Source organism: Meleagris gallopavo, chromosome 3, assembly GCF_905368555.1.
Source record: "Meleagris gallopavo chromosome 3, MGAL_WU_HG_1.1, whole genome shotgun sequence".
Lineage (NCBI taxonomy): Eukaryota > Metazoa > Chordata > Aves > Galliformes > Phasianidae > Meleagris > Meleagris gallopavo.
The window spans coordinates 35999800-36024607 of record NC_139406.1 but is presented as its reverse complement, the minus strand read 5'-3'; the positions used below and the strand labels follow the sequence as shown (position 1 = coordinate 36024607).

Genomic DNA, 24808 nt, shown 5'->3' with positions numbered 1-24808 from the left:
CTGGCCAGGAAGAAAAACTGCCTTCTCTTTCAGTTATTTTGGGCAATACAAATAATGCGTACAGAGCATGTTTCACCACCTCGATTCCAGAGGACAGTTAATCTCGCAGGGTTGATGGAAACCCAATCAAGGCATTCTGTTTGATTAAGTCAGAGTCAACAGCAAGAAAAAGGGACTTGCTGAGACGTGGAGAGTAATGAAAGTCTGTACAGAGGAGAAATGGGATTTCACAAAAATGGGGCACTTTGCCTTAGTGACAGATGAGCTGAAGAGCTGCAACACTCGCAGACCTGTTTTAAATGATTTTAAATGTTTTATTTCCATTCAGTATCTTGCTAAGCATATCCCACGTGTCACTAGTAATACCGGTACAGAACAGAGAAAGCTAGGATTCCAAATTAAGCGCTGTGTTTAAGAGTCATTTGCTTTTGCTCTCCACTTCCACATCTGAAGTCATAGAAATTGTAACAGTTTCTAACTAAATGTGATGGGATATTCAAAGGATTATGCTTTCACGTGAGAGCTAAGTAGCAGAAGCAGATGAGCTCTTAAGAAACAATGATCCCGGTTTTATGCAAATACGCCTGCTAAAAGCAACCGAGGGAAGAGGAATATGGAAATAGATGATAATAATAATACAGTAGAGTAACCAGAATTATTCTGAATAGATTTCTTCTATTAAGATTTTCATGAAGCGTCAGCTGCTCTTTGTAATTCTTTTCTTAACATTACCATCAAAGTATGCCTTATCAAAATATGCATCTTTGCTGCTGCATTTATAGTCTTTCCATTTAAAATTGAGACAAAATGTTATTTTGTACAGGGTACTGAAATAATTGTAAGAGCATACAGCAGCCCAGAGTAAAGGGTTTGAAAAGATTCAGTCACAGATAACAAGAGGATACTCACAAGTGTCATTTCCTTTGCTGAGCTCATAATAGATGGAGGATGTGCATTTTTCCCTATCGTTTGTCACAACTGGTGAAATGAAAAGCAAGTATCCAATCACTCAGCAATCTGTGATATATTTATTGTTTTTCAATTAGCTAACTAGTTGTTTTCTGCTTTTTTTTTTTTTTTTTTTCCTACAGGTTGCTGGACAGATGTGATCAAGGTTTGGGCACAGGATTTCACATTTTATATCACCACTAAACACAGGCAATGAATTTAAAGATAAATATTGGGGGAAAATTAAAATGAATTATCTAGACTAATCCCCAAACTGAAAGTGTTACACCATTTTTAACCTGAGTGGAAGTTGAAATGGCATGGATGGATAGAATTTCTGAGCTCAGGCATAATTGGATGTATGTGACTTCACTGCACTGCACGTACTGCTACAGGTTAGCTGGCCCTTGATCTTTAAAATGCCCATAATAATTCCAGTGATTGAAAACTAACACTTCCTTAAGCCTGACTAACTAGTGCAGTGGCATGTGAGAGAGTATGGCCCAAATCTGTCTGCAGTTAATCAGTGTAGTAAATAATATCTATGAAGTTGCAAAGGCATAGCTGGGAGAAGAATGCACTCCTTCCGATTTATTCTTATGAATAAAGCCTTGCAACTAGCAAGGCAGGATCATCTATATCTATAGTTGTTTTCTGTCCTGTCTTTCATTGAGACATTTTAGGCTTTTGCTGCACACTGCAAGGCAGCTTTGCAAATAAGATTTGATCATTTGATTTCTCCTACCACAATGCTGCTCTGCAACAGGATGACTCCATGGTGTGACTTGAATGTCAGTCTGACACCTGCTGTCAGCAACAGAAATCTTTCCACCGGCTCCAGCAGGAGTAGGAACGTGCTGTGGATCACATCATCATATTGATTATATCGTGCTATTGCTCCTATGGAAAAGGACAAAGATTCTTCAGTGTTAAAGTCACAGTCCGAGTGGCAGAAAGGTTAGCAGGGAGGACATTCACCCGGTGAGACTACAGGCAGCCTACCTTCTGGCAGTGTGTGTGGCTGGCACCAGCTCACATTGACACCTGCCTGATCTGCAGGAGAACCCAGGATTTAGGCTGAAAAGGATGTAGGCAACAGAAAGGCTGAAAAACAGGAGTGTGGAATAGTGTATGGCTATACAGGTTGTGAGGTACAATTGTAATACAATTACCTCAGGTACACTGAGGGAGAGGTACAGTCAGAAGTTCTTGGCAAGTTGCTTTGTGTAATTTATGGTTAATACGATGCATGAATGCCACATTTCTGAGGACATTCCTCCACACCTTTCTCTGTCTCAAATGTCTCCCTGATCACTGTCTCCTGAAGTCCTTCGCTTCCCTCCTGCTCTGTTACTGTCAGTTAAGAATGAGCTGTGCATGCTGCTGCGCTCCCTGCAGCAAACAAACTCACACACGATCCAGCCCGCTGCTCTCATCAGAATTTTAATCATGCCAGAAGCTACAATAATTTGAGCAGTCTTTAGAGAAAGAATGTCTGCAACAAAACCACCCATTTCTGTGGCAGGCAAACTGGTTATTCTTTGAATGACTTTTTAAAAAGTCGGGGCGAGGGAGGTGATTGTCCCTCTCTACTCTGCCCTCATGAGGCCCCATCTGGAGTACTGTGTCCAAGCCTCAGCCTCCAGCACAGGAAGGGTGCAGAGCTGTTGGAGCGGATCTGGAGGAAGCCATAAAGATGATCAGAGGGCTGGAGCACCTCTCTGCTGAAGAAAGGCTGAGAGATGAGCCTGTTCAACCTGGAGAGGAGAGAGCAGTGGGGGGACCCTATTGCAGACTTCCAGTGCTTGAAGGGAGCTTATAAACAGGAGAAAGGCTGACTTTTTCGATGGTCTTATAGAGATAGGACAAAGGTGAATGGCTTTAAACTAAAGAGGGGAGATATAGGTTAGATGTCAGGAAGAAATTAATTACTCAGAGGGCGGTGAGGAGCTGCCCACAGAAGCTGTGGTGCCCCATCCCTGGAGGCGCTCAAGGCCAGTTGGATGGAGCCCTGGGCAGCTGAGCTGGTGGGGGGCAGCCCTGCCCACGGCACGGGGTGGGCTTTAAGATCCCTTCCAACCTAAGCCATTCTGTGATTCTAGGAAAATGACTTCCTAGATCTGTTCTGGTAGGAGAAAATGGAACCTCTTTCCCTTTCAGAGGCCTGCTGTATATGTAATATGCAAATGCTACGTGACCTCTGTAGTGTGATCCTCGCCAGGGCACCCATGCTGTGATCATTTTCACCATTGTAGGTAACATGAGATCAGGAGGCCCCAGTGACAGATACAGCAATGACAGCTCAAGAGCACCTTGGAATAGGAATGCTGCTGAGGATGGACAGAAACCCAGCTCAGCCTGCCTCAGTTTAACTTGGGAACCTCTGTTTTTCCCAGCTGTGCTGATGTGCCTCTAAAGGAGATGGTGGTTGGGCAAGGAAGGATGAAAGATAAAACTGAAATTTAGTTGCTGAAATTGCTGTAGTTGACAAAAATTCCCCTTACGAAAACCTTCACTGATTGAGGTTATCACATAGTATTGTGATCTCTCACATTGGCACAACAGAGAAAGTGGTAAATAGCCTTGAGGAGCAAGGATGACTTTCTGCAAGGGGGCAGAGCTTGTATAGTGGCTTTCTTGCTGGGGAAGATGCCTATGGAAACCACATCCTTACTGAGCTGAATAGTGGAGAGTGTGGAAAAGTGAGAAAGGGTGAAAAGTACACCTTCTTACAAAGCCTTCATGGTGCGGCTTTCCCTTTAAGATGTTGAGAAAAACCTCCACTTGGGACTCTCTGGGAGCCAAATGTTTGGGATCCCTGGAAAGGTGGTCCAGGCTTCTCTACTCTGGGAGGTGGCAGGCTGATGCTGAAGTAGAGCTGATATCTCAGTGTTAGCACAGCTGCAGGAGCAAGAGGCAGCAGCCTGTCTGAACAACTATTTCCTGCCTCCTCTCTGGGGAATAAGGAATAGGAAACAACGCATTCTGCTGATTGCATCTGCCCTTGGGGGCACTGATCCTCCTAAATTTAGTTCTTACTTTCCCTACCTTGAACCTGGTCCAGTCTCCTAGATGCCCAAAAAGTAATTATACAGTAGCCCTGGCAGTGCTTCTTCACTGGCTTGTTACTGATGATTAAAAAACAAAACAGAACAAAAAACCTCCCTTCATTTTTTATTTTTTTTCCTCTACATATCCTGGCTTTGTTGTGCTGGCTGGCTTCCATGGTAGGAAGAAGGGATGGAGAAAAGCTTGCAGCACCCAACAGCACACTGAAGGCCTGAAGGAACACATCACTGCTGCAGCTGGTGTGTGCTGAATGCCCTGTGGTTGCTTGGCAGGAACCAGGGAAGAAAGACCTATGCTTCAAAAACTGTATCAGATAGAAATGAGACACAGAAACTGCTTGTGCTTTGTTTGTGAGCAGCCGTAGGTCCAAAAATACACATTCCTCTTCCAGCAATGGAAGAGAAAATACCTTTCTGGAAGTTTCAGTCAAACACAAGGCTCCATACAGAAGTAATTGCATGAATGCAGTTTTATACAACCACTGACTCTTTTGAGCTGGAAGGGATCTTTAAAGGTCATCCAGTCAACTCCCCTGCAATAAGCAGGGACACCTACAGTTACATCAGGGAGCCCCGTCCAGCCTGACCTCAAGAGTCTGCAGGGACAGGGCATTTACCACCTCTCTGGGCAACCTCAGCTGCAGGAACACATGGTCAGCAGAAAGAGGTCAGCAAGTATTCTGCAAAGAGAAAAGGATGTGGACACAGTGAGAAAAGGGGAACAGAGGACCATCAGCAGAATATAAGCATAGAGCTTTCTCTCTATATATCCAGATAAATTTTGACTGGCACTGCAATATGTTAAAAGCACACGGGCACTTCACCAGGAAAAAACTCTTTTTTTTGAGATTTCTGCTGTTGCTCTCACTGAATACATTTCAGGTGCCTTAAGCAGATATTAATGACTTTGATCTTCCAGATCTGCTTGTGGAGTGCTGAAAGGTGAGGCTGGTGCAGCCATCCACCCCTCAGGATGCAAAACGATCAGGGGCAGTCCTGCTGCAGTGAAAGCCATCCTCACTGAAACTGTGCACTGCTGCCAGAGCATTTCCAAGGCTGTTTCACCTCTTCCCTCCCTCTCCTCCAGTGAGCATCCTCGTCTCCTCATTTTATAGGTGCAATTAGGCAGCCCACGTGCCGTGTGTCTGTAATGCGGCTGCTACGCCAAGTGCAACAAGCAGAACGCTGCGATTGGTGGATATTTCTATGGCCCTGGGAAAGGAGGCATAATTCTGTCTCCCTTCAGTGTGGTATAAGCCCAGAAACTCTCCTTTCCTTTCGCATCGGGGGTGCCGAGCCACCTGTAACTAGGGCATTGCCTGGAACAGGTGCTTCGGCGGCTGCTGTCCCTATGGAGACGCAGCGGCGGAGTGCGGAAGGGGCAGAGGAGCTCTGGATCAAAGGTTGTCCTCTCGGGGCTTGAAGGGAACCGGGTGACGATGCACACTCGATGGCGGCCACTCCCCGCGCTACATCAGTGGTTTTTTAAAGGAACGCACTACAAGGGGGAATTCCAGAGAGGCGAAGCCCGTGAGGGCTGCAGAACAACACAAACGCCGCAAGGGCACCGCAGAGACCCCCCCCGCTCAGTCGGAGACCCCTCGGCTTAAAATCGACAGTGGGAAGCCACCATCAGAACGGGGTCTCGGGGGCGGGAGGGGCGGCCCGGACCCTGGGGACGGTGGGATCGGGCGGGACGGCCGGCAGATGGCCCTCGTGGCCGCCCGGCTCTCCGCAGCACCGGGGCTGGGGGGAAGGAGGGGCCGGCCCGGATCGCGCTGCCCTAGCGGGGGCGGGCGCCATGGCTCCGTGAGGGCGATGCTCCCGGCGGGCGCGGGCGGGCGGCTCTCGCGAGGTGAGCGGGGAGGGCCGGGGTGAAGGCTCCCGCCCTGCTGCCCGCTCCTCCGCCGCTTGGGCCGGGCGGGGGGAGGCGGGCGGCGCGGAGGGACCGGCGAGGGGGAAGGAGGGAGCCTCGGGGCGGGGGCCGCTCGCTCTCCCGCCCTCCCTCCCTCCCTCCCTCCCGCCTCGGGGCTGGCCGCGGGCGATTCCTCCCCTGGAAATGCCCCTCCCGGCCGCCGGGGCGGTCGTGCGGCGCGGAGGGAGCGGGCGGTGAATTGCCCCCTTCCCTCCGTGGGCGCGCACACACACAGACGCAGGGCCGGCCCTCCTCCCCCGCCCCGCGGATTTCATGCTCGCCTGGCTCTGCGGAGGGACGGCGCGCCGCTGAACGGCTCCGCCGGGCAGCGCCAGCATGGCCGAGGAGAACGCCGAGCTCCCCCGCGAGCTCATCGGTAAGGGCCGGGGCGGGGCGGGGGGAGAACCGGGGGGGAGAGCCGGGGGCGCCCGGGCTGCGCGGGGGCTGCGAGGCCGCGCTGCGGGCGGTTGGCGGGGGCTGCGGGGAGGCCGGGCTGCGGTCCTCCGGGGGTCCCCGCGGGCGGGGCGGGGGTCCTGGGGGCAGCGACACGCGTGGGGGATCTCAGCCGGGGGGAGCCGCGCTGGCATCGGGTCCCGGAGCCTCGCAGCAGCTCTTTACAACGCTATGGAGCCTTTACGTTTCTTGTTTAATTTCTCCTGGGCATTGGCTAGTTCAAAACTCTTTCTTTTTTTTTTTTTTTTTTTTTTTCCTGCGTATGTGCGCATACGAGAGGCTATTTGTAATTAAAGTTTCATGGCTGCATGCAAACAGCCCTCCCGTGCTCCATGGTGTATGCTGAAGCAGCCGTAGCTGCTGGTGGGGATCTCCTGGAAATGCTGTCATCGCTGCTGAGAGCTCTCAGCGCACGGATTGTTGGCAACCGGTGTCATACGGGGATAACAGGTCTGCTGCTTCAGGACCTGATGTCACCCTGTTCGTGTGTCCTTTGGTTTTAGAAATTGGGTTGCCACTGCAAGCCGAGGCTCTCACCTGTGGGGGAATGAATAACTTCAAGTGTTGCCTTTATGGCAGATGGAAACAAATTTGTCAGGCAAGGAAGTACGGGTTGCATTGAATACAGTTCTTATAAGCATCTCCTCCTTCACTGAGTGCGTTGCTTTGACATCCATTGCTTCAGTCGGGGAGTGAGTGCTTTTGCTGGGATACAGTTGTAACACTGACAAAACACTGGCGAAAATCCTCTTGCAAAGTTACAGTTGTGACATGGTAGTACTTTAGTGCGTTTGTACTATGCCCCTGTGCACCACAGGTAGGGTGCAGTGTGTACTACAGAAAAAAGCAAATCTGAGCATCCTTGAACACATTCCATCCTCTGATGGCCTTGGGCAGTGGTAAAAAGTGCCCCCTCACCCTGATCCTGATGCCCTGTGCTCAGCCACCACATTGTCTGCACTCTATGGGGTGTGTGGAGCTGTTTTGTGTGGGCAAGTTTGATTTCCTGTCGCATTATGGTATCCACGTGTTAAAAGACAACTTTATAAATAGGCTTTTGGGAATAACTCTGCTTTGAGAGCAGGACAGAAGCTACACTTTAAGCCTTAGTGATAATGTGTGCGGAGGGGAGGGGAAGGACAACGCGTATTTAACCGGGAGCAGGAATGTCTGAGCTGCAGCTTTTGTTGTTACTCACTTCCTGTGTGACCTTTGTCAGGTCACATTGGTCATATCTTTTAAAAATAAAAGAAAATAATTTAAAAAGAATCTCCCTGTTCCTATTGGCTTACCCAGATCTGCTTCTGTGAGGTACTGGAGTCTGAAAGTAGTCACTGGTATAGAAAATGAGCGAGCACTTGAAACTGAGAGCCTTGACTTTGGATCTCTAGCACCTGATCTGACAAACTACTTTGCAAGTCCACCTACCTCCAATGTGTACAAAATAGTATGCAGTCACATGGAAAAAAACTGTGAAACTTAAATCTTCTCAGAAACTTCTTCAGCCCTTTCAAACAGGTACAGCCTGACACCCTGGCTCCTGGCTGAGCCCCAGGCCCTTCCTCTCCCCATCACTGCTTGAAATAACCACTGAACCAGGCGAGAGGAAGTCTCGGAACACAGCTCCCACTGTTGGGAGGGAGGATGGGTTGGACTTTCCCCTGGCCCTGCTACCTGGCTGCCTGGGAAGCTGGCTGCCCGGCTCTTTACCAAGCCTGAGAATGCTGGCACCCTGCCATGGGCTGCCTTCCTGGGCTGACTGCTACTGAGGAGCTCTTGTTTCCTGATAGGAAAATTAAAATTCCTGGGGAAAACATTCTGATTTGGCAGAAAAAAAATTCCTTCTGGTGGACAGTCACACTGAACAGGCTTATTTCTGACCTGTGCACCCTTCTGCCCTGCAGGCAGGGCTTCTAGACTTGATGTTTGGATGAGTGCAGTCAGGCTATCAGAAGGAAATTGTGCAGGAAAGTTAGAATGCTGTAATTAAAAGCCCCAGGATTGAGCCTGCAATCTTCAATTTTAGCCTTTCAAGTTTAGCCTGTGCAAGGGCGAAGTGTGTGCACCTGGGAGGGTGGAGAGTTGCCTTTGAGTTTTTTTCCTGTGGCAAATAGGTTAACGTGTGTAAAAGATTTCTTTCTCATTACTTGTATGAGGGTGCTGGCTAGCAAAACGTATGGAAGGTGCCAAATTGGCTCTTCCAGACAAACTCCTCTGTTTATCTGCTACTTACATCAGTGTTAGTCATTGTATAAGCTTTCTGACACGATTCTGAGAGGGTTCAAGTCTTTAGGGGAAAGGCTGGTTCACTTGGTACTTGGCACAGACAGTCTGTATGTGCGTATGTCTATGCGTGTGAAAAATTGTGGCAATTAATGTAAGTTTGTTAGCACCGTGAGGTGGCTGCATTGTCATTAGGAGTTGGGCTGAGACCAGGGCTGCCTTGCACAGCACCCGTTGCATAGCTGTCAGATGTTGGTGGCTGGGAGTTGAATCTTGAATGTGCAATGCACAGAATGTGCCAACACTTGGTTTTCCATCGCCTGACCCACTTAGCTCTCTGATAGTAACAATAAAGGGTAGTATTTCAGTAATACAAGAAGTTAATTGGCTTCAGCAAGCTTTTCAGGTACGAATAATAGCAAGTGAGGAATTTGCTGTATTTTCTCTAGGCAGAGCTAAGCAATGCTGGGGCTTGTCTTGGGAATGCTTTTGATGTGTAGAGCTGGAAAGAAATACAAAATTATGTTTAGAATACCGGCGTATGAAATATCTAATCCTGCCATAATAGATGTAAATTACTGTGTGGATGATGTACTTCTTAATAAAAGTTGTATGTGTTAGGTGGTGGTTAGTACTGTTGTGCAGGCATAAGTGCAAGAAACATAGCTGTGGGTCCTCCTGAAAACGTGACTATGAAATCAGTTTCCTTCTTACGTTGACATGGAAAGTATTTAATTAATGTATTTTCTTTCAGAAAGCATCAGGGATGTTATTGGAAGGAAAATCAAAATTTCAGTCAAGAAGAAAGTAAAGCTGGAAACCAAGGGAGACAAAGTGGATAACAAAATATTGGTGAGTACAGTAGATTGGTTCAACTTGTGGAGGAAAATCCAGCATCTTTCCAGAAGGCGTTAATATTTCTCTTGAAAGATTCTTTGATTATTTTTTTTTTTTGTGTGTGTACTGTTAGATACGCAGTGTCACTTCTTTTTTACTAGTTTGTGAAGCAAGTCGGTGTGCAGGCTGCATGTTTATCACTGGTTTATTCTTCGTAGTTAGGGCATGGTGTGAATTTATGTGAAGATTAGGTGTTACTAGAATCTGTTCTAAAATAATCTGCTGCCTTTGCTGGTGAGGTTTCTTGTTTGTATCATTAAGAGTTTTGAGTGGACAAGAAATGGGAAAGGAAGTATATAGAATTACTAATCTTGTGAGACTTTCTTGAAGTTGTTATGCAATGAAGAATGACTGTAAAGTTGTTGTGCTTCTAAAACTCAAATGGCTATTTATACTTTCTAGTATTAAGTAACTATCTGCATTTTAAAAGAAATGCTTACTGTGTGGGATCCTCCATTGTCATTCTTAAAAGTGTAGTGGGGGAAAGTGTCAAATTAATCTCACTTAAGTATGCTTTCCTGTTTCATCAAGAATAGTTTTGCTGTCCTCTTTTGATAAGAAGAAAGCTGCAGTAATAAGCTGGTTTGCGTGCATGCTGTCTCAAATACTTGGATATGCAAAAGGAGATAGAACTTCATTTCTTCTTTCTTCTGAAACCGCTCTATCAGGAGAATAACAAATGCAAATAACTACAATACTGCTGTAATGCTTTGCAAGATATTTTAAATTTGTTGCTTTGTATGAATAAGAATGCAATTGCATGTTTGAAAGTTTTGTCACTGGGCCTTTGTTAGAGATTTTAGATACCTGCTCCATCTTGATAGTCTTGATTTTTTTAACAAGAAAACAACGTATTAATCAGTTCTAAATTATCTTCGTAAAGTGTGAATTTCTTGTTCCAGGGCAGCAAGAGTGTTGATAACTGTCTGTCTTTCAGTGAGAGTAACTACTAAAGGAATTTAAAATATTTTCTGTTTAGTATCTACCCGTATTATTTATAGCTCCTGGGTTAAGTTTGCTTCTGTACCGGAAATAGTTGAGGATGTGAATGTTGATTGTTCATCTCTATTTACTTGAAAGCCATGTTTACAGGGAAGGCTGACAGTTTCACTGAAGCAGTAACACTTGATTGACTTCTTGACTTACACAGAATCATTATTGCTATCAATAGTGAAATACACTGTGGCAGTACCGTAGTACTGTTCTGACCTAATGGGACCAAAAGAATGTTAAGCTTTGAATCCTCAGTGTAGCATCTGAGGTATGTACTATTCAGTGATGAAATGCCTAAATATGATGACTCAGATCATTTTTTTTCTCTGTGATCTCCTAAGCTCTCAAGTAGGAGACTTCAATCTTTTATTGCTAGAAAGGTACTGAAAGGGAAGGAACCTCTTTAAGGGGTTCTCAGCTTTCTCGAGTAGCTCTTGTGTGCTTGCATGCTACCTTCAGCGTACAGGATAAGCCTTTCAAGGATATGAAAGAGGGTGTTGTCTGGTACAAACATTTATTCTTTGATGCAACCATGCAGAGGACTTGTATTGCAAGAAAGGAGAGAATGCTTTCATGGTTAGAGAAATTGACTGTTGACTGCTGGGGCTGGATTTCATTTTCTTCTGCTACAGAGTCCCTGTGTGCAGTACAAATCACTGTCTTTTTTTTTTATTTTTTTTATTTTTTTACAATGTTTCTTTACCTACGTATGTGTATCTTTATTTTATGTGGTTTTCTTTGCAGAAGTGCTGAGGGTCCTCTGCAGTGGCTGAAGCCAGTGGAGACTGGTTTCTTTTTAGTACAGAATGTTCTCTGAGATGCAGGGTGATCTGAAAAAATGATACCAGCTACACCTTGAGTGTCTTCAATTAGTTGAGACTTTGGAGTTACTGTGTCTAGATACTGTAATTTCTTGTCTGTGACAGAGGAGATGAACCTTCCCCTCCTCAAAAGATTCTGAAAATAAACGACCTTGCTTCAGAAATGTGCAGGTGCTTTATGATAAACACCACAGAAAACCACACAACAAAATAAAGAATTCTTGCACTCCAAGCTAGGGTTTAATGGTGTTTGGCAAAAAATACATATGGCTGCACATTGTCCAATGCAGATGAAAGTGAGTACTGAGTAACTGTGCCTTGAGTGAGCGTGTCAAGCTGAATTAAGTGTTGGTGGCAAAAGCAATTCAGTAATTAAAGTCTAAATCCTTAAGTGCGTGCGGCAGGGTGCTCAAACATGATTGTGTGGGCAACCTTCATGCCAGTGCTTCTCAACTCCTGCAAGCTTAGTTTTGAGATGGTTATGCTCTTCTGAGCAAGGCCTCTTGAGTCCGTGTGTAGCAATTAATTGTTTTGATATTTAGATTTAAATTTTATTAGTAGTTGAGTGTTTAGAAGCAAATTAACCAGCATGCAATGGATTCAACACTTAATAAGTAGAAAATCCTGTTGCACTCGGTCTAGTCAACCCCAGCACTGTGGTGGTATGCATTCAAGGCTTTAGAGGAGGTTGATCACAGAGGTTGAATGATCTCTCATCCTTCCTTTGTAAGTAAATCCAGCAACATCAGTGACACTTCAAGAAAAGGAGATTATTTTTAAAAGCCTGTGCTTTGCATGTAGCTGTAAAAACACTTGACCTCTTGCCCTGTTGTTCACGGTGTATTCAAGATATAAAGTACTAGAATATGGATATAATCATACGCTTCAGTCAAGTTGGTATGCTCCAGCAAATTCCTCTTAATTAAGATGAAAATTGGAATCTGAGACCAAAGAAAAAACAGTGGGGGGGGGGGGGGGGGGGGAAAAAAAAGAATGCTGCTAAAGATGAAGGCTGTTAAGATGGTGAAATTGGTGAATGAAGTCCATGCCTACCTTAAGATAGCTTTAGGAACTTTAGGATCTTAGATGTAGGTGCCAGAGTTTGGAAATTATGGCTTGGGAGTTTTGATACAAGACATTTCTCACTCTGCATAACCACTTTGCTGCCTCAGTAATCTCGATTTACACTTATTTGGTTTTTCAATTAGTCATAATGATACAAACCAGCAAGAGTCTGAACTGACTCTGATCTGCCGTGTTGTCTGGCCGCAGAGATGGAGGCTGCAAACTGGTGTCTAACCCTGAAAAAAAAATAACCAACTTGAAAAACCAATGGCCGGCTTCACTGGGCTTCAGATGAGTCTCCAAGCAAATAGGGTGAAACCACAGCCCTACCTAAGTTGACTTTGCTGTAGTAGAGCCAAGCAGCCTTGAGGGAGAACCTGGAAATACCGGATTTAGTGGAGCCCTTGAACAAGCTGCAAGGGCAGCAGCCATGCAGGGTTCCCACCGTACCTGAATGGTGCTGTTGGATGGTGGCCAGGGATAGCTCTGCGCTACTGACCACCAACAGGTCTGTAGAACTAGGGCAGATCAAGGCTAAGGTAAAGAGTCAAGTCAGTGGGCTGGGGTCAGCCGTGAGATTGGCTAGAATCCAGCCAAAACCAAAGGCTGGTGCTGAAGTGCTGCTCTGGAGGAGGGAGGTCCTGCTCCAGGTCAAGGCTTTAGCCAGCCATTTGCTAGCAGCTAGAGCCTACCTGTGCCACCTCAGGATGTATACAGCAGCCAAACCCCAGCGAAGCTCCTTGCACACACCAGTAGTGGGTCTTATTTTTCCTGCCCAAGGAAGTGCTGCTGTAAGACTGGTCTGGTTTAAGCCACAGTTGATGGATGTGTAGAGGTCTAAGCTGTAATTTGAACACTGTTGGTTCTGTTTTGGCACCATAAGGGATCATGCGTGGTGGCCTGTCCAGGAGAAAAAAATGTTTATTGTGTTGCTCTTTAAATCTCTGTGATTATGAGATTACTACCTGCAGACAATCTTCAGTAGGAAACTGGGCTTCTTGCTTCCAGTGTTCACGGTGCTACTCTTCCCCTCAAAACCCAAGGTATCTGTAGAGTTTTGATGGATACTTCCCATTGCAGTTTCTTCCTATCGGCAAGTCATTGAAAAGTGCAAATTGTAAGGCAATATAGTATGCCTGATCAGCTTGTTATAAAATGCTTCTGTTTTTAGGAGTGATTCATGATGGACAAATATTCCAAGGTACCTCTTATTTTTATTCTGCCTCATTAACAATAAAAGGGAATAATTATGACCTAGTTCCTTTTCGATTAGTTTTGCTTTCCCAAATGAATCTCAAACATACAGCAAACAGCTATGTTCTCTGTATGGCCGCTTTGTCGTGATTTTGTTTTTGTTTTAACGTTTTCCTAAGCTTAAGGTCAGGAGAGTGTGATGTGATGTAGTAACTGAGAGCACTTTATTAGGAAATCCCGTTGAGGAATCTCAGTTACACTGCTGCCCTCAGGTCATTCATGTTCTCCTTGTTAAAATACTGCGGTGCTACTTCTGGAGCTCTGACAGTTGCTTTGGCAGGTGGCTTTCCTTGAAATACTCTGTATGCTCAACATGGGTTTACTGAGAGTAATTCATATGTCCTTGTCACTTTTTTGGGGGGCATATGTTGCCAAAGACTTTGAAAACAAAATTCCTACTTTACTCCTGTCAAATAGGTTTATATTTATTGTGTGCACATGGTGAGATTTTACGGTCTACATCTGAAGACTCACTGCTAAAGAGTGAAAATTTATTTAAAAAATATATATATCTGTATTTACTTTTAAAGGATCAGTTATGGCCCTCTTGTGCACTGTCCATGTGGCGGTGCAAAGAACCTGGCTGAATTTATGGAAGCAGCTGAGTAAAGCTGAGCTGCCATGCCTGTTCAACTATAGGGATAGCAGTCTCAGAGTGGGGGCAGTAATATTTTGCAGAGCCAAAACTATTTTGGGATTAAAAGCTCTGGCTTGTTTCCCATTGCTTATCTTTTGTCATGATCCATCTATAGTTTTCAGTCTGAATAGAGATGAAATTCGTTATCCAAGTAGGAGCAAGCGTAAAAAATATTCACTTCTATTAAATCACTAAGATGTGAAGCTCACAGGGTTGTCCAAGGTTGGTTTTACATAAAATGTGTGTTATCTTGCACTTTATATCATGACAGCTGGTGTGTGAATATGATCTGCAGTGTGGACATTCTTGTTGAATAATGGTGTTTCCTCTTCCAAGCCCACAACACTGAGTGTTATGACATATATCTTAAGTGTGTATTTATAAATATGAAAGGAAGTAGGTGTTGGTACATCCCTCGTGTCAGGAAATGTAAATAAAGCAAGAAAGAGTAATAAAAAAAAAATATGAAAAATTATTTTAATCATTTTATGAGTCTTAAAACAATTGAACTGTGTCTGATTGCTGCAGAAAACTGAAATAATAAGAGTGCTACTGGAAAAAGAACGTACGAATCCAGTTGTATTATTATGCAGTTAATTTATTAATGCAGTTGTATATAAATTTGTTGTACATAGTCCCAAAATAAGAAATGTTTTAAAAACTTGCACAGAAATGAATTTTTAAAATGAATCTACATACAAATCATGCACTGATCCATGATCCTGGGAGGTTTTACACACTCAACGTTCTGATGCGTTGATAGTAAATGCAAAAGTTAAAATCATCCTTGCTGAGAAGCTTCCACTTCTAGGAAAAGAATCCAGAATCAACCAAGTGGAGAGAAATAGTACCCTTCCCTGTGGGTTGTTGGGACTGGGAATTGCAGTTTCTTCTTCAGTTTCTCCTTATGACTGCTACTTGCAGTCCTCTCTTCCCCTTCCTTATTTCTAGCCTCTCCCCCACTGAAAACACATACTGCAGGAAGAACCGTGTGTCTTGCGTTTAAATCAGTGTTGACACACTTGTATAGCTTTTTAGCATTATAATAGGAATAAACTGTGAGGCAGTGCTTGGGCATTCTGCTCCTTTCCCTCAGGTTTGTCTGCCTTAAGGGTAAACAGTAATCTACTCTCTAATTAAATTGGCCTTTGACCAAAGAGAAACAGTCCTTTTTCTCTGGCTACCCAAGCAAAAATGCAAATTTTCCACAGCCCTGGCTCTTCTGTGTCCTTTTGAGTGCAGCTCTGCCCCAAGTTGTATGCTTTCCTTGACACTTGATTCAGGCATGGAAGATTTCTTGCACTTTGAGAGTATAATGCATTCTTATATTCTCTGTAATGTGTGCTTTGGGAGGGTAGAATTATGACTTCATCGGGAGGTCAGCTTGCTTGCACTTCTTTAATTTTGGACAATTGGCACACCTAGAAAAAGGTAAGAAAAGGTGACTCTGCTTCCATTGCCCAGAAAGCAGCTGCCTTTGTTCTGTCTCAGGTACTCAGCACTCACCTACACACGTCCTTATCTGTGCTCTGCAAGGAGGAAATTTAAACACTGCCTCGCTCTTAGTGGCTTCTGATTTTCTGTTCACAGCTCTCAGGATGACAGGACTGGTAGGAAGGACTCCACTGTGGCTCTGAATGACACATAGGATCTTTCCTTCTATCAATTTTTCATAACCCAATAAAAGAATCTGTTTTTTTTTAAAACCATCATACTCTTTCTTTTTCTGAATATATAATGTACCAAAATGGTTTGCTAATGTACTTTTGTTTCCAGAGTGCCTGACTCCCTGCCTCTGTAATTTATGAAATGCAACCTTCCTAAGTGAGGATTTGCATTGAAATCTATGCATAAAAGTGGCAGAAGAGTGAATATTACACATAATTTCCAAAAGCTTGAAATGAAAAATATAAAATGAGCATTAGGGTCAAATTCTTGTCTTGTCGCTCTTCACCAATGATGGCTGCTTTTTCAAGAAAGAAGGCTTTGGGGAGTTGGGGGGAAGAAATAGAGTATGTGTTATTTGGTGGACCAGTATAAATGCAAGAATCTTGTCTATATTGCTTTTCTCTCATGGCTTGCTTTGTCTGCTTGGAGATTCTTACTCAAAGAAAAGATTTCTTCCCATGAAATGTGGCTCACTTTACTGTAAGCAATGAGGGGGATGCAGTGAGCTTAAAAAAAGGCCACAAGGTCTGCTAATTGAAAAGCCAGTGCTATCCATGGTGAAAAATGCTGTCTGTTGCTCAAGAGCCCCTCGCTTCCACCATTGCTGTGGTGAAGGATTTGGGAACATGCCCAATTTGTCTGATGATTAAAATATTTACTTGGGATCACCTACAGTTCTGCTACTTTTTTTTTTTTTTTTTTCTCCTGGCAGAAGTAATTTAAATCCGTGTAAGATAATTACAGGCCAAGTATGTAAAATTATTTGTTAAATGTAATTGCTGCTAAATGTGCTTGGTATTGCTGCCGGAGTCCCTAAGCTGATTCTTGCCCTCGTTCATGTCTAATAGCTGCCTATTTCCAAAACACCCCCTCTGCCACAACTCATGAGTGATAGCTTTTTGGTTAATGATCGGTTCCTTAATTTGAACATTTAAGATGATGAAGTATAACTATGAAAATTTAATTACAAAAGGCAGGGCCTGATAACCTTGCATTCCTGAAACAGCCTTACTGAAGTTAATTGGCTTACTCAGGTTAGGGGGAGCCAGGGTGGCAGAACAAGGTCCAGCTATCTGCAACTTGGGGCTTTAACGTTAGTGTATTGAAACAAGTTTCTGTTGGTTGCTGTAAAATGAGGAGAAAAGGGCACAGCTAAAATGCCTACAGGATAGAAACCAAAAGCAAGTGAGGAACAGTTTGTACTCAGACAGGCGATGTTTCTGGTTTTTCTTTGCACAGTGACTCTTATAGAAGTTGAAAATTGTGGACTTTTCTTATGGGAGTTGAATGTTCTGCAGCTTATTCCCTGGACTGATAGATGGCATTTGAATCCCTGCATTTTGTAGAAGACCTCTGTGACAGGATGATAGGCTTAAATACGTGTGTGAGGGGATGTAGGCAGCAGTGCATTTGGGCTCACTGAAAGCTCTCTTAATAGCCACTGCTTAGGAAGCTGAGGCCGCTTGGAGCAAGCCGTTTCTATTTCATGAATGTTTGGAAGAACCATGCCAGAGACACATGTTTGTGAAATATGCACTTCAGGCATATGCCTCTTCCTCTCGACACATCCTCAGTTCTCTGCATCCTCTGCTTGTACATAAAGCTTTGACAATCGATCATGTTTGCTTTTGTGGATTTGAGCTAAGCTATCAATACCTACTTATTCTTAGGGCTGGAGAGAAAAACAAGAGGGTAATGTAGTTGCTACAGAGAGGTTTCTATGTAGATCTGATTAGGGGAAATGAATGACTGTTGACCCTCATCTGAATTGGGAGATGGGGCATTGCTGTGTTTGTTCAGGGCTGACCTTTGAATAAAAAGGCTTCTATCTCTGCCTTCGAGGCTACTAGCAAGACTGCAACTATTCATACAAAGGGGAAAACTTACAAAGGCTCATCTCCTAACAAGCACACGAGCCTGGTGCTTAAGAATGATACTGTCCTTTACCCCAAGATGCAGCTGGAGGAGCTTTAGGTGTGGAGTAGTGAAGGTAGGTTAATGTTTGGGCTTGTGGCGCAGCAAGTTTCAGCTGAAGATCTTCTCTTCTGGTTTTTATAGTGTAGCTAGTAAGCATTTGAAGAAATGTTAACTTTGTTAGGCATTACTGCGTTAATGAGAAATAATTACTGATGTCTCCACAAGGTTATTCATATTAAAAATCTAAATTAGATTTTATGAAGCATGTTGCTGTATGCTGTGTACGCTTGTTGCATACTTTCTGGGTATATTTATTTTCTCTTTCCTATCTCCTTCCTTGCTGTTCCTCATCTTCTCTTCAGGAGATTCCAGGGAACTTTCCTATATGTGGATTGCTCACGGGACTCATGTTTGCTTTTCAGCTTGCCCCTGCTCTTGCACTAGCATCCCATTTTCTCAGAAGTGCATTTCTTTTCTTCTACTTCCTTTCCTCACCGAGATAACGCTGATGTATTTGGAGGTATCTGTATTCCCACAAATACGAGAACGATGGACGTAAATTTTGTATATGATTGCACATGATGCTACTCATATAGAAGGAACATTCTTTGCTTTCTTGTTCTCAGGTTTCATCAATGTTAGATCTATGTTACTTATGTCATAGGAGAAGTTTGGTTCATACCTGGCATTATGGACTGTTGATATAATTTGGCTTCAGGCTCTTCCTACATTTGGCAAAGCAGCTTTCTTTGATTTGAAAAGAAATAAATACATTGTTAGCATCTCAACAGGTTATTATATAGAATATGCAAGTACTGAGGGGACAAAAGGCAGTATGATGGCCACAGGTCATGCTTGGCACTGCTCTTTCCATCTCTCTAGGTAGATGAACTGACGTGTTTAAGGAAAAAAAGTAACAACAATAAATAGAGCTGTGGTATAGCATGGCAATTTAAATGCGATTAGCTAATGATGTGGATAGCTCCACAGCAGTCTAATATCTTGTTAAAAAAAAAAAAAAAAGCTTTAAAATGATTTCCTCTGTGAATAGAATGCTGAGTTGCCCAATTTTTATAGTTCTCTCTTAGCTTTGGGAAGACATTTTCTAAAATATTTGGTAATGCCAAGTGATTTAACTGCTCCTTGTGCAATCTGTACCATTTCCTTCACAAAAGATTTCACAGCCACTCTTCTGCCATTTATATGCTTACCTCATGTAGGCAAATAGGCAAACTGCAAAGCAAAGCTGAATGCCAAGTGTTTGCAGGTTTCTGTATTGGTATGTCAACTCGACAGTTGAAAAACAGCTTATCTGGAGAAGAGTGGTGGTCAGTCTGTAGCCAAATCCTAAGAGAAGTCTTCAGAAATAGCCTAATCCTTCAGGGATAAATGTTTCAGTTAGAAACTGCTGCTGGTTTTTGCCTGCACTCAATACTGTTAAAAATATGCAGATTTCAACTCTTCAAATTTACATATTCAGATTAGATTTTAGGTGGCAGTAGGATTAATGCCAGCACTGAAAACACCTTGCTTTTTTGCCTTCTTAACTGTGATCTTTTATCAGCAGACAGAGATTTATTAAACTTAGTAAATGCTTTTTGTAAGCCTTTGAAATACGTTTTTGCCCCCTTAGATAATGTGAAAACAGCTCTCAACACAAAGGCTGAGGATTGAGTTAGTTTCATGTGCTGTATCTAATGCAATGCTATCCTTTTAAAGTCTTTCCTGTAACACGATTAGATCGATCTGCTGTTGTTTGTATGTGCGTGAAATTGTGTGAAATTAAAATCCTGCAGGTTTTTGTATGGTATTCATTTATCACAAATGTAGCCTTAATGCATTTTCAGTAGGTCTCTGTTCAACCTGAATGGTTAACAAGTTGGCCTAAAATAGATTATTATTCTATTTCCCTGTATTTTTTTTCTGGTGCTTTTTTGGGGGAGGGATGGGTGTGCGAGGGAGTACGCATCTTGTTTTTCCTTCCTGGGGGTCTGTATACTCTTGCCATAAGGAGGAAGTTGCAGACAATTGTTTGAAATCAAGACTGTACTTAAGAATATTTGCATGATTTAAGAAAGCCATTCTGCTTCCCTCTTCACGTCTGTCCCTGTTCCAGCCTTCCACTGCTCCCCAGGATCTGATTTGTATGTTGCTGACAGTGCTTCTCTCCAACTATGAGCCAGCAGTAAGCTTGAATGGAGGTTATTGCACTTATGTTTGATGCAGAACTTTAGGGACCTCGTTTCCTTGCCTTCCCAGGTGCTGCTAGCATGGAAACCAGAGCTGCATGCTGCTGCTGTTCTCTGGCTGAGTAGGTAACAGTGTGTCAAGCCAGATGCATGAATCTGCTTGGTGGTGCTTGACTTCAGGACTGGATGGGAACAAGGTATTTGCTAGCTGTGCTGCTCTCAGAGCACCAAAAAAGTGAAGTTGGAGAGTTCTATCAGAGGGAATGCATTTTCTTACCATCCAGTAACAATATACACCCTGTGAGAAGCCAATATCGGAAACGTTTTTCCGAGCAATCTTCTGAAATAATTTCTAAATAATTTCTAAAATAAATAATAATAGCAAAATATTTCTGATTGTGCAAAAGTCTGAGGGAACTGGCAAAAAGGAGTAACTTTCTCTGCCTTCCTGTGTTACTAGTTCTGAAGTGGCAGTAGCAGCTTTTTCTGGAACATGGAAGAAGTGTTGGCACAGACATCAGCCTTTCAGCCTGGCAGGAATTAAGCAAACTGCCTTATTGTTCTTGTGTTTTTGTGTTCTCTTGAAATAAGTTTTTTTCCGTGGATTGAGCAAAGGGTTTGAGTCCAAGTAACCTACCATTCTCACAGGGCTTTAGTTCTCAGTAATTTCAGATCTGATAAAATACAGTTATTTATTTACACCATTACAGTTAAGTTTTTGTGGGTTTCACAAACTGCACGGGCTTTGTTTCTGTAGGAATACCACTGTGATAAGTTAAGCAAGTTGAGAGAGAATTACAGAAGAATATATAGGACACCTGTGACAGAGAATAGGCAGTGCTCCTCCCTCTCCCAAAACCGTGTTTGAAGCTGTTCTTTACCTTTGAGGTCCTGTGCTCTGCACTAATCTTAAATAATGAAGTATGCTGAGAAAATCCCTGGAACGTGTGGGATCTAGATGTGTCTTTGGAAGGCTGTCTGACTGATTTGGCAGAGCACGGTTTTTACCATCTCGTGTCTTGAAGGGCGCTGAGCTTTGTACCCCTCGGTATCAGATGGCGCTTCTTGGGGTAGCAGAGAGTTTTCATAATTGACCTTTGGATAATCTGATTGCTTCATCTAGTAGAACGAAGAAACACACAACAAAAAAAATGTCACGGAATATCCTGAGTTGGAAGGGAGCCATAAGAATCATTGAGTCCAAGTCCCGATTCCACACAGGAACACCCAAAATCAAAACTCTATGAGAGCAGTGTCCAATTCCGGCTCTCCGGGCCATGCCCACAGCCCTGTGCAGCCCGTTCCATGCCCTCCGCTCTCTGTTGCAGACCCTTTTCCTGACCCCCAGCTGCCCCTCCCCTCACACAGCTCCATGCCGTTCCCTCGGGCCCTGTCGCTGTCACACAGAGCAGAGCTCAGCGCTGCCCCTCCGCTCCCTGTGAGGAGCTGCAGCCGCCATCAGGCCTCCCCTCAGCTCCTCTGCTCTGCTGAACAAACACAGGGACTTCAGCTGCTGCTCATGCATCTTGCCCTCCAGACCCTTCAACATCTTTGTAGCCCTACTTTGGACACTCTTCAAAAGCTTTATGTCTTTATGTGGTCACGTTGAATCTGTCCTGCCATCTTTTTAAGTTAGCCCGTGGAAATCCATTGAGCACAGATCTGCCATGCTTCTGCAGTTTCTGAATAACCCAGCTGCTCTGTTACATTGAACTGTGTCTGCTTAAGATGTGACCAGAAGCCAGTTCTGGTCTCTTAGCTCAAAGTCTCTCAGAGTGCTCCCAGGTGGCATCTGCAGCTGGGAATTGCAAGGTGAGGAGTGGATTGGATTGGATTGGATTGGATTGGATTGCTCTGTTTAGGGCTTTGTGCCCTACCTGAAGGTTAGTGAGTCTGCTGGGGTGTGATGGATCCAGGCATTAGGACTGGACCTTTGGTTAATTCTTAAGGCGGTGTGCATGCACTGACATGAGGAAACTTAGTATCTTGGATATGGCAGCCTCCAGCAGTAGCATTAAGCTCCTCTATTTGTTTTTTCTTCTTTTTCAAAATTCCTGTGTAATGGAAAATCTGTTCTAAGCTGATTTTAGTATTACATGGAAGTAAAAATTCCCAGTGGTTTTCAGTTATCAGTATTCCACTGTGTGGCAAGGTTGCTTTCAAGCATCTGAAATGGGGATATTGATGTTTTCCTCTCCTGTAGGCAGAGTTCATGCGTAAAATTAATGTTGAGCTTCTGAGGGTGTTTAATAACGACCCCTCCCATGAATGTATACCAATGCACATGATGTTATACCTATTGGTGCTTAGATTGTACTGTGTCTTAAAGAGCCACCTTATTATATGTTACCCAATAAATGCACAAAGATTATATATATTTCAAAGTTACGGTCTTATTTTATTTTAAGGTCAGTAGAGTAACCAAAATAAGAGGTAATAAAATCATCTGGGCTCAGCATGTTGCCTCTTGCTATGAGGTGATGTTCAGCTGCTACGTGGTTTCTGCAGACAGACAGTGTGTCTGCAGGTTCTGCATTGCCTGTTTGTTTCAGCCGGAGAACACCTCTCTGCCAACACATGCTGTGAAAAGCCTGAGCCTGGCCCGTGCTGCTTGTAGCTTTATCTGCTTCGTTATTCATTATTAAATGCGTACTTGACAAGTGCTATAAAATCCCTTTCGCTCTGGTTGAACCCAAGAACTGTCACTGAGAGTCTAGAGGGGTCATTAATTTTTGTTTAATGCAAATGCTGTGTATTTCTGCTTTCCACTAAGTGCTCTTCACAACAGTGCACTTAAAAGACTGATAGATTCTCCCTGAACAGTCCTCTAAGCAGTGGATTAATGTAAGAATGAACTCCTAAATTTTTCCAGATTTCTATTTAACACAGAAACATGAATACCTTGTCTTCGAAAATGTTCCTAAAGGTCTGGTAATAAATTAGGTCTATGTAAAAATGAGCGTTCATGCTATGCAGTATGTGTGTTGATATAAGTCCTGCTGTATTAAAACGCCTTGAAAGCAGTCCCCATTAACACAGGCACTGAATAAAACTAAAGGGCACGTTTCACTAACACAAACCACAAAGGTTCATGTTTTCCAAAATCTTAAAGTACTTGGTTTAAACATGTTTTGCAGTTTTTTGGTTTATTTTAAACTTTGTGATTAAGTAAACAAACAAATGGAGGCTTTGTTTTTTCTTCTTAAACTCTGTCTTATGTAAGTACTGGCTTGTCTTTCTGCTTTTATTAAGCATGTTCTGACTCATTTTTATTATGTTAGAGAGAGTCCTTTTATTTATTCTTTCTTGTAGGAACATTCAAACATTTTGGAGCTATAACTCTACCTGGTACTAAACCAAGGCACCAGCTTTTCCTCTAAAGGACAAAGATCACAATTTGATAAGAAAATTCCTTTTTAAATGCAGACTTTTAGGTGATAAATTTACCCTGGTTAAAACTCCCAAGAAAATGTATGTATGTATATATTTGTTTTTAAAACATCAATTTTGAGACTTTTTTTTTGGTAAGAGTTTTCTCTTCGGTCAAGAGATGTAGCCTCAGAACTCCTCATGCGATTGGATATAACAGCAGCAGTGGGCCTGAGACATCATTTTTACTGTCAGAATATCTAAGCGGGGGAGAGCTGACCCTTCTTCCTGAAAATAGCAAAGAAGCAGATAGGAGGCTGCTTGAAGAGTATTTGAAAACAAGGCCAACGAAAGGGAGATCAAGGCCAGAGGAATTACTTGCTGCACAGGGAGTTTCCCTCTTGTTTTCTGTACTTAACAGACTTCAGCTGTGAGCCATGTCCTTCTCCACACAGCAGAAGGCCTTGGATGGAAAGGAGCACTCTCCTTTTCTCATCAGGGGTCAACTTGTGTCTCTATGATTGGGCAAACAGAAGATGAAAAGAAAGTGATGGAACTCAAGTGGCTTTGGTGGACTTGGTTAGGCACTACGTGTTTTTATGGCCCTTATTAGTGAAGACATCCAGGGAATTATGTCTACCCATGCCTCAGACTCTTGGGTTTTATCCAATCTTAATTGTGACCATCTTAGCTGTTCCTTAGTTTCACTTTACTTGGCCAAGTCCTGGTTAAATAACTGCTGAAATAGCCATAGGATGGCAGGTGATGCCCAGGTCTCCTTAAAATGCTGTAAACGAGGCTATGCTCCAGGAAACAATTTATTCTTCTGTGTGATAGACTCTTGTCCCCTGCCCATCTTGAAGCTGTGGGGCTGTTCCTTCTGGGCCATACTGTCTCTTCAGAGAAGAGATGCTGGTTTCCTGGGCAAGCATGTAACTGAGAATCCTGGCTGTTGGTAAGCATGTAGCTGGTGCAGGTTTGGCACCAAATGTAAGTAGTACTGCTTCTATGCTTTAAGTATGATTATCTGCTACATGTTATTTCTGTTCAATAACACTGTATCTATTGGAATGCTTTGTTTTCAAGGCATAGGATCAAACTTTCCTTTTTATTTCAGTGTGGCAAAACTCACGTGAGTTTTGGGAGATCCAACTGGATCCATGCATGCCATCTGCAAGAAATAACCAATTGGATAAACTTTGTAGTCTTCCTTCCTCCAGCTGGCTGAGTGTTTACAAAAATGCCACAGTGTTTTTTTTCCAGGTGGATTTGACACCTCTTCCTTGGAAATTTCGGACACATATGCAGAACCCACTGTTTAGATGCCTGAGTGTGGCTTGATGGATAATTATTTGAACTTCTTTCCTACACCCAAACTTGCTGATGCTGGT

General features: G+C 43.5%; 1 protein-coding gene across 3 annotated transcripts in view; it reads left to right on the top strand.

Moving 5' to 3' along the window:
- Positions 1-5720: 5720 nt before the first annotated feature.
- Positions 5721-24808, top strand: part of CARMIL1 (capping protein regulator and myosin 1 linker 1) — a 173979-nt gene continuing 154891 nt past the window's right edge. For 2 of the 3 annotated variants that reach the window (XM_085220651.1, XM_085220648.1), the window contains exons 1-2: positions 5880-6307; positions 9362-9459. In XM_085220651.1, the coding sequence (XP_085076777.1) occupies positions 6268-6307; positions 9362-9459 (138 nt within the window). In that variant the 5' untranslated portion in view covers positions 5880-6267. The other variant, XM_085220649.1, reaches the window with a different exon arrangement.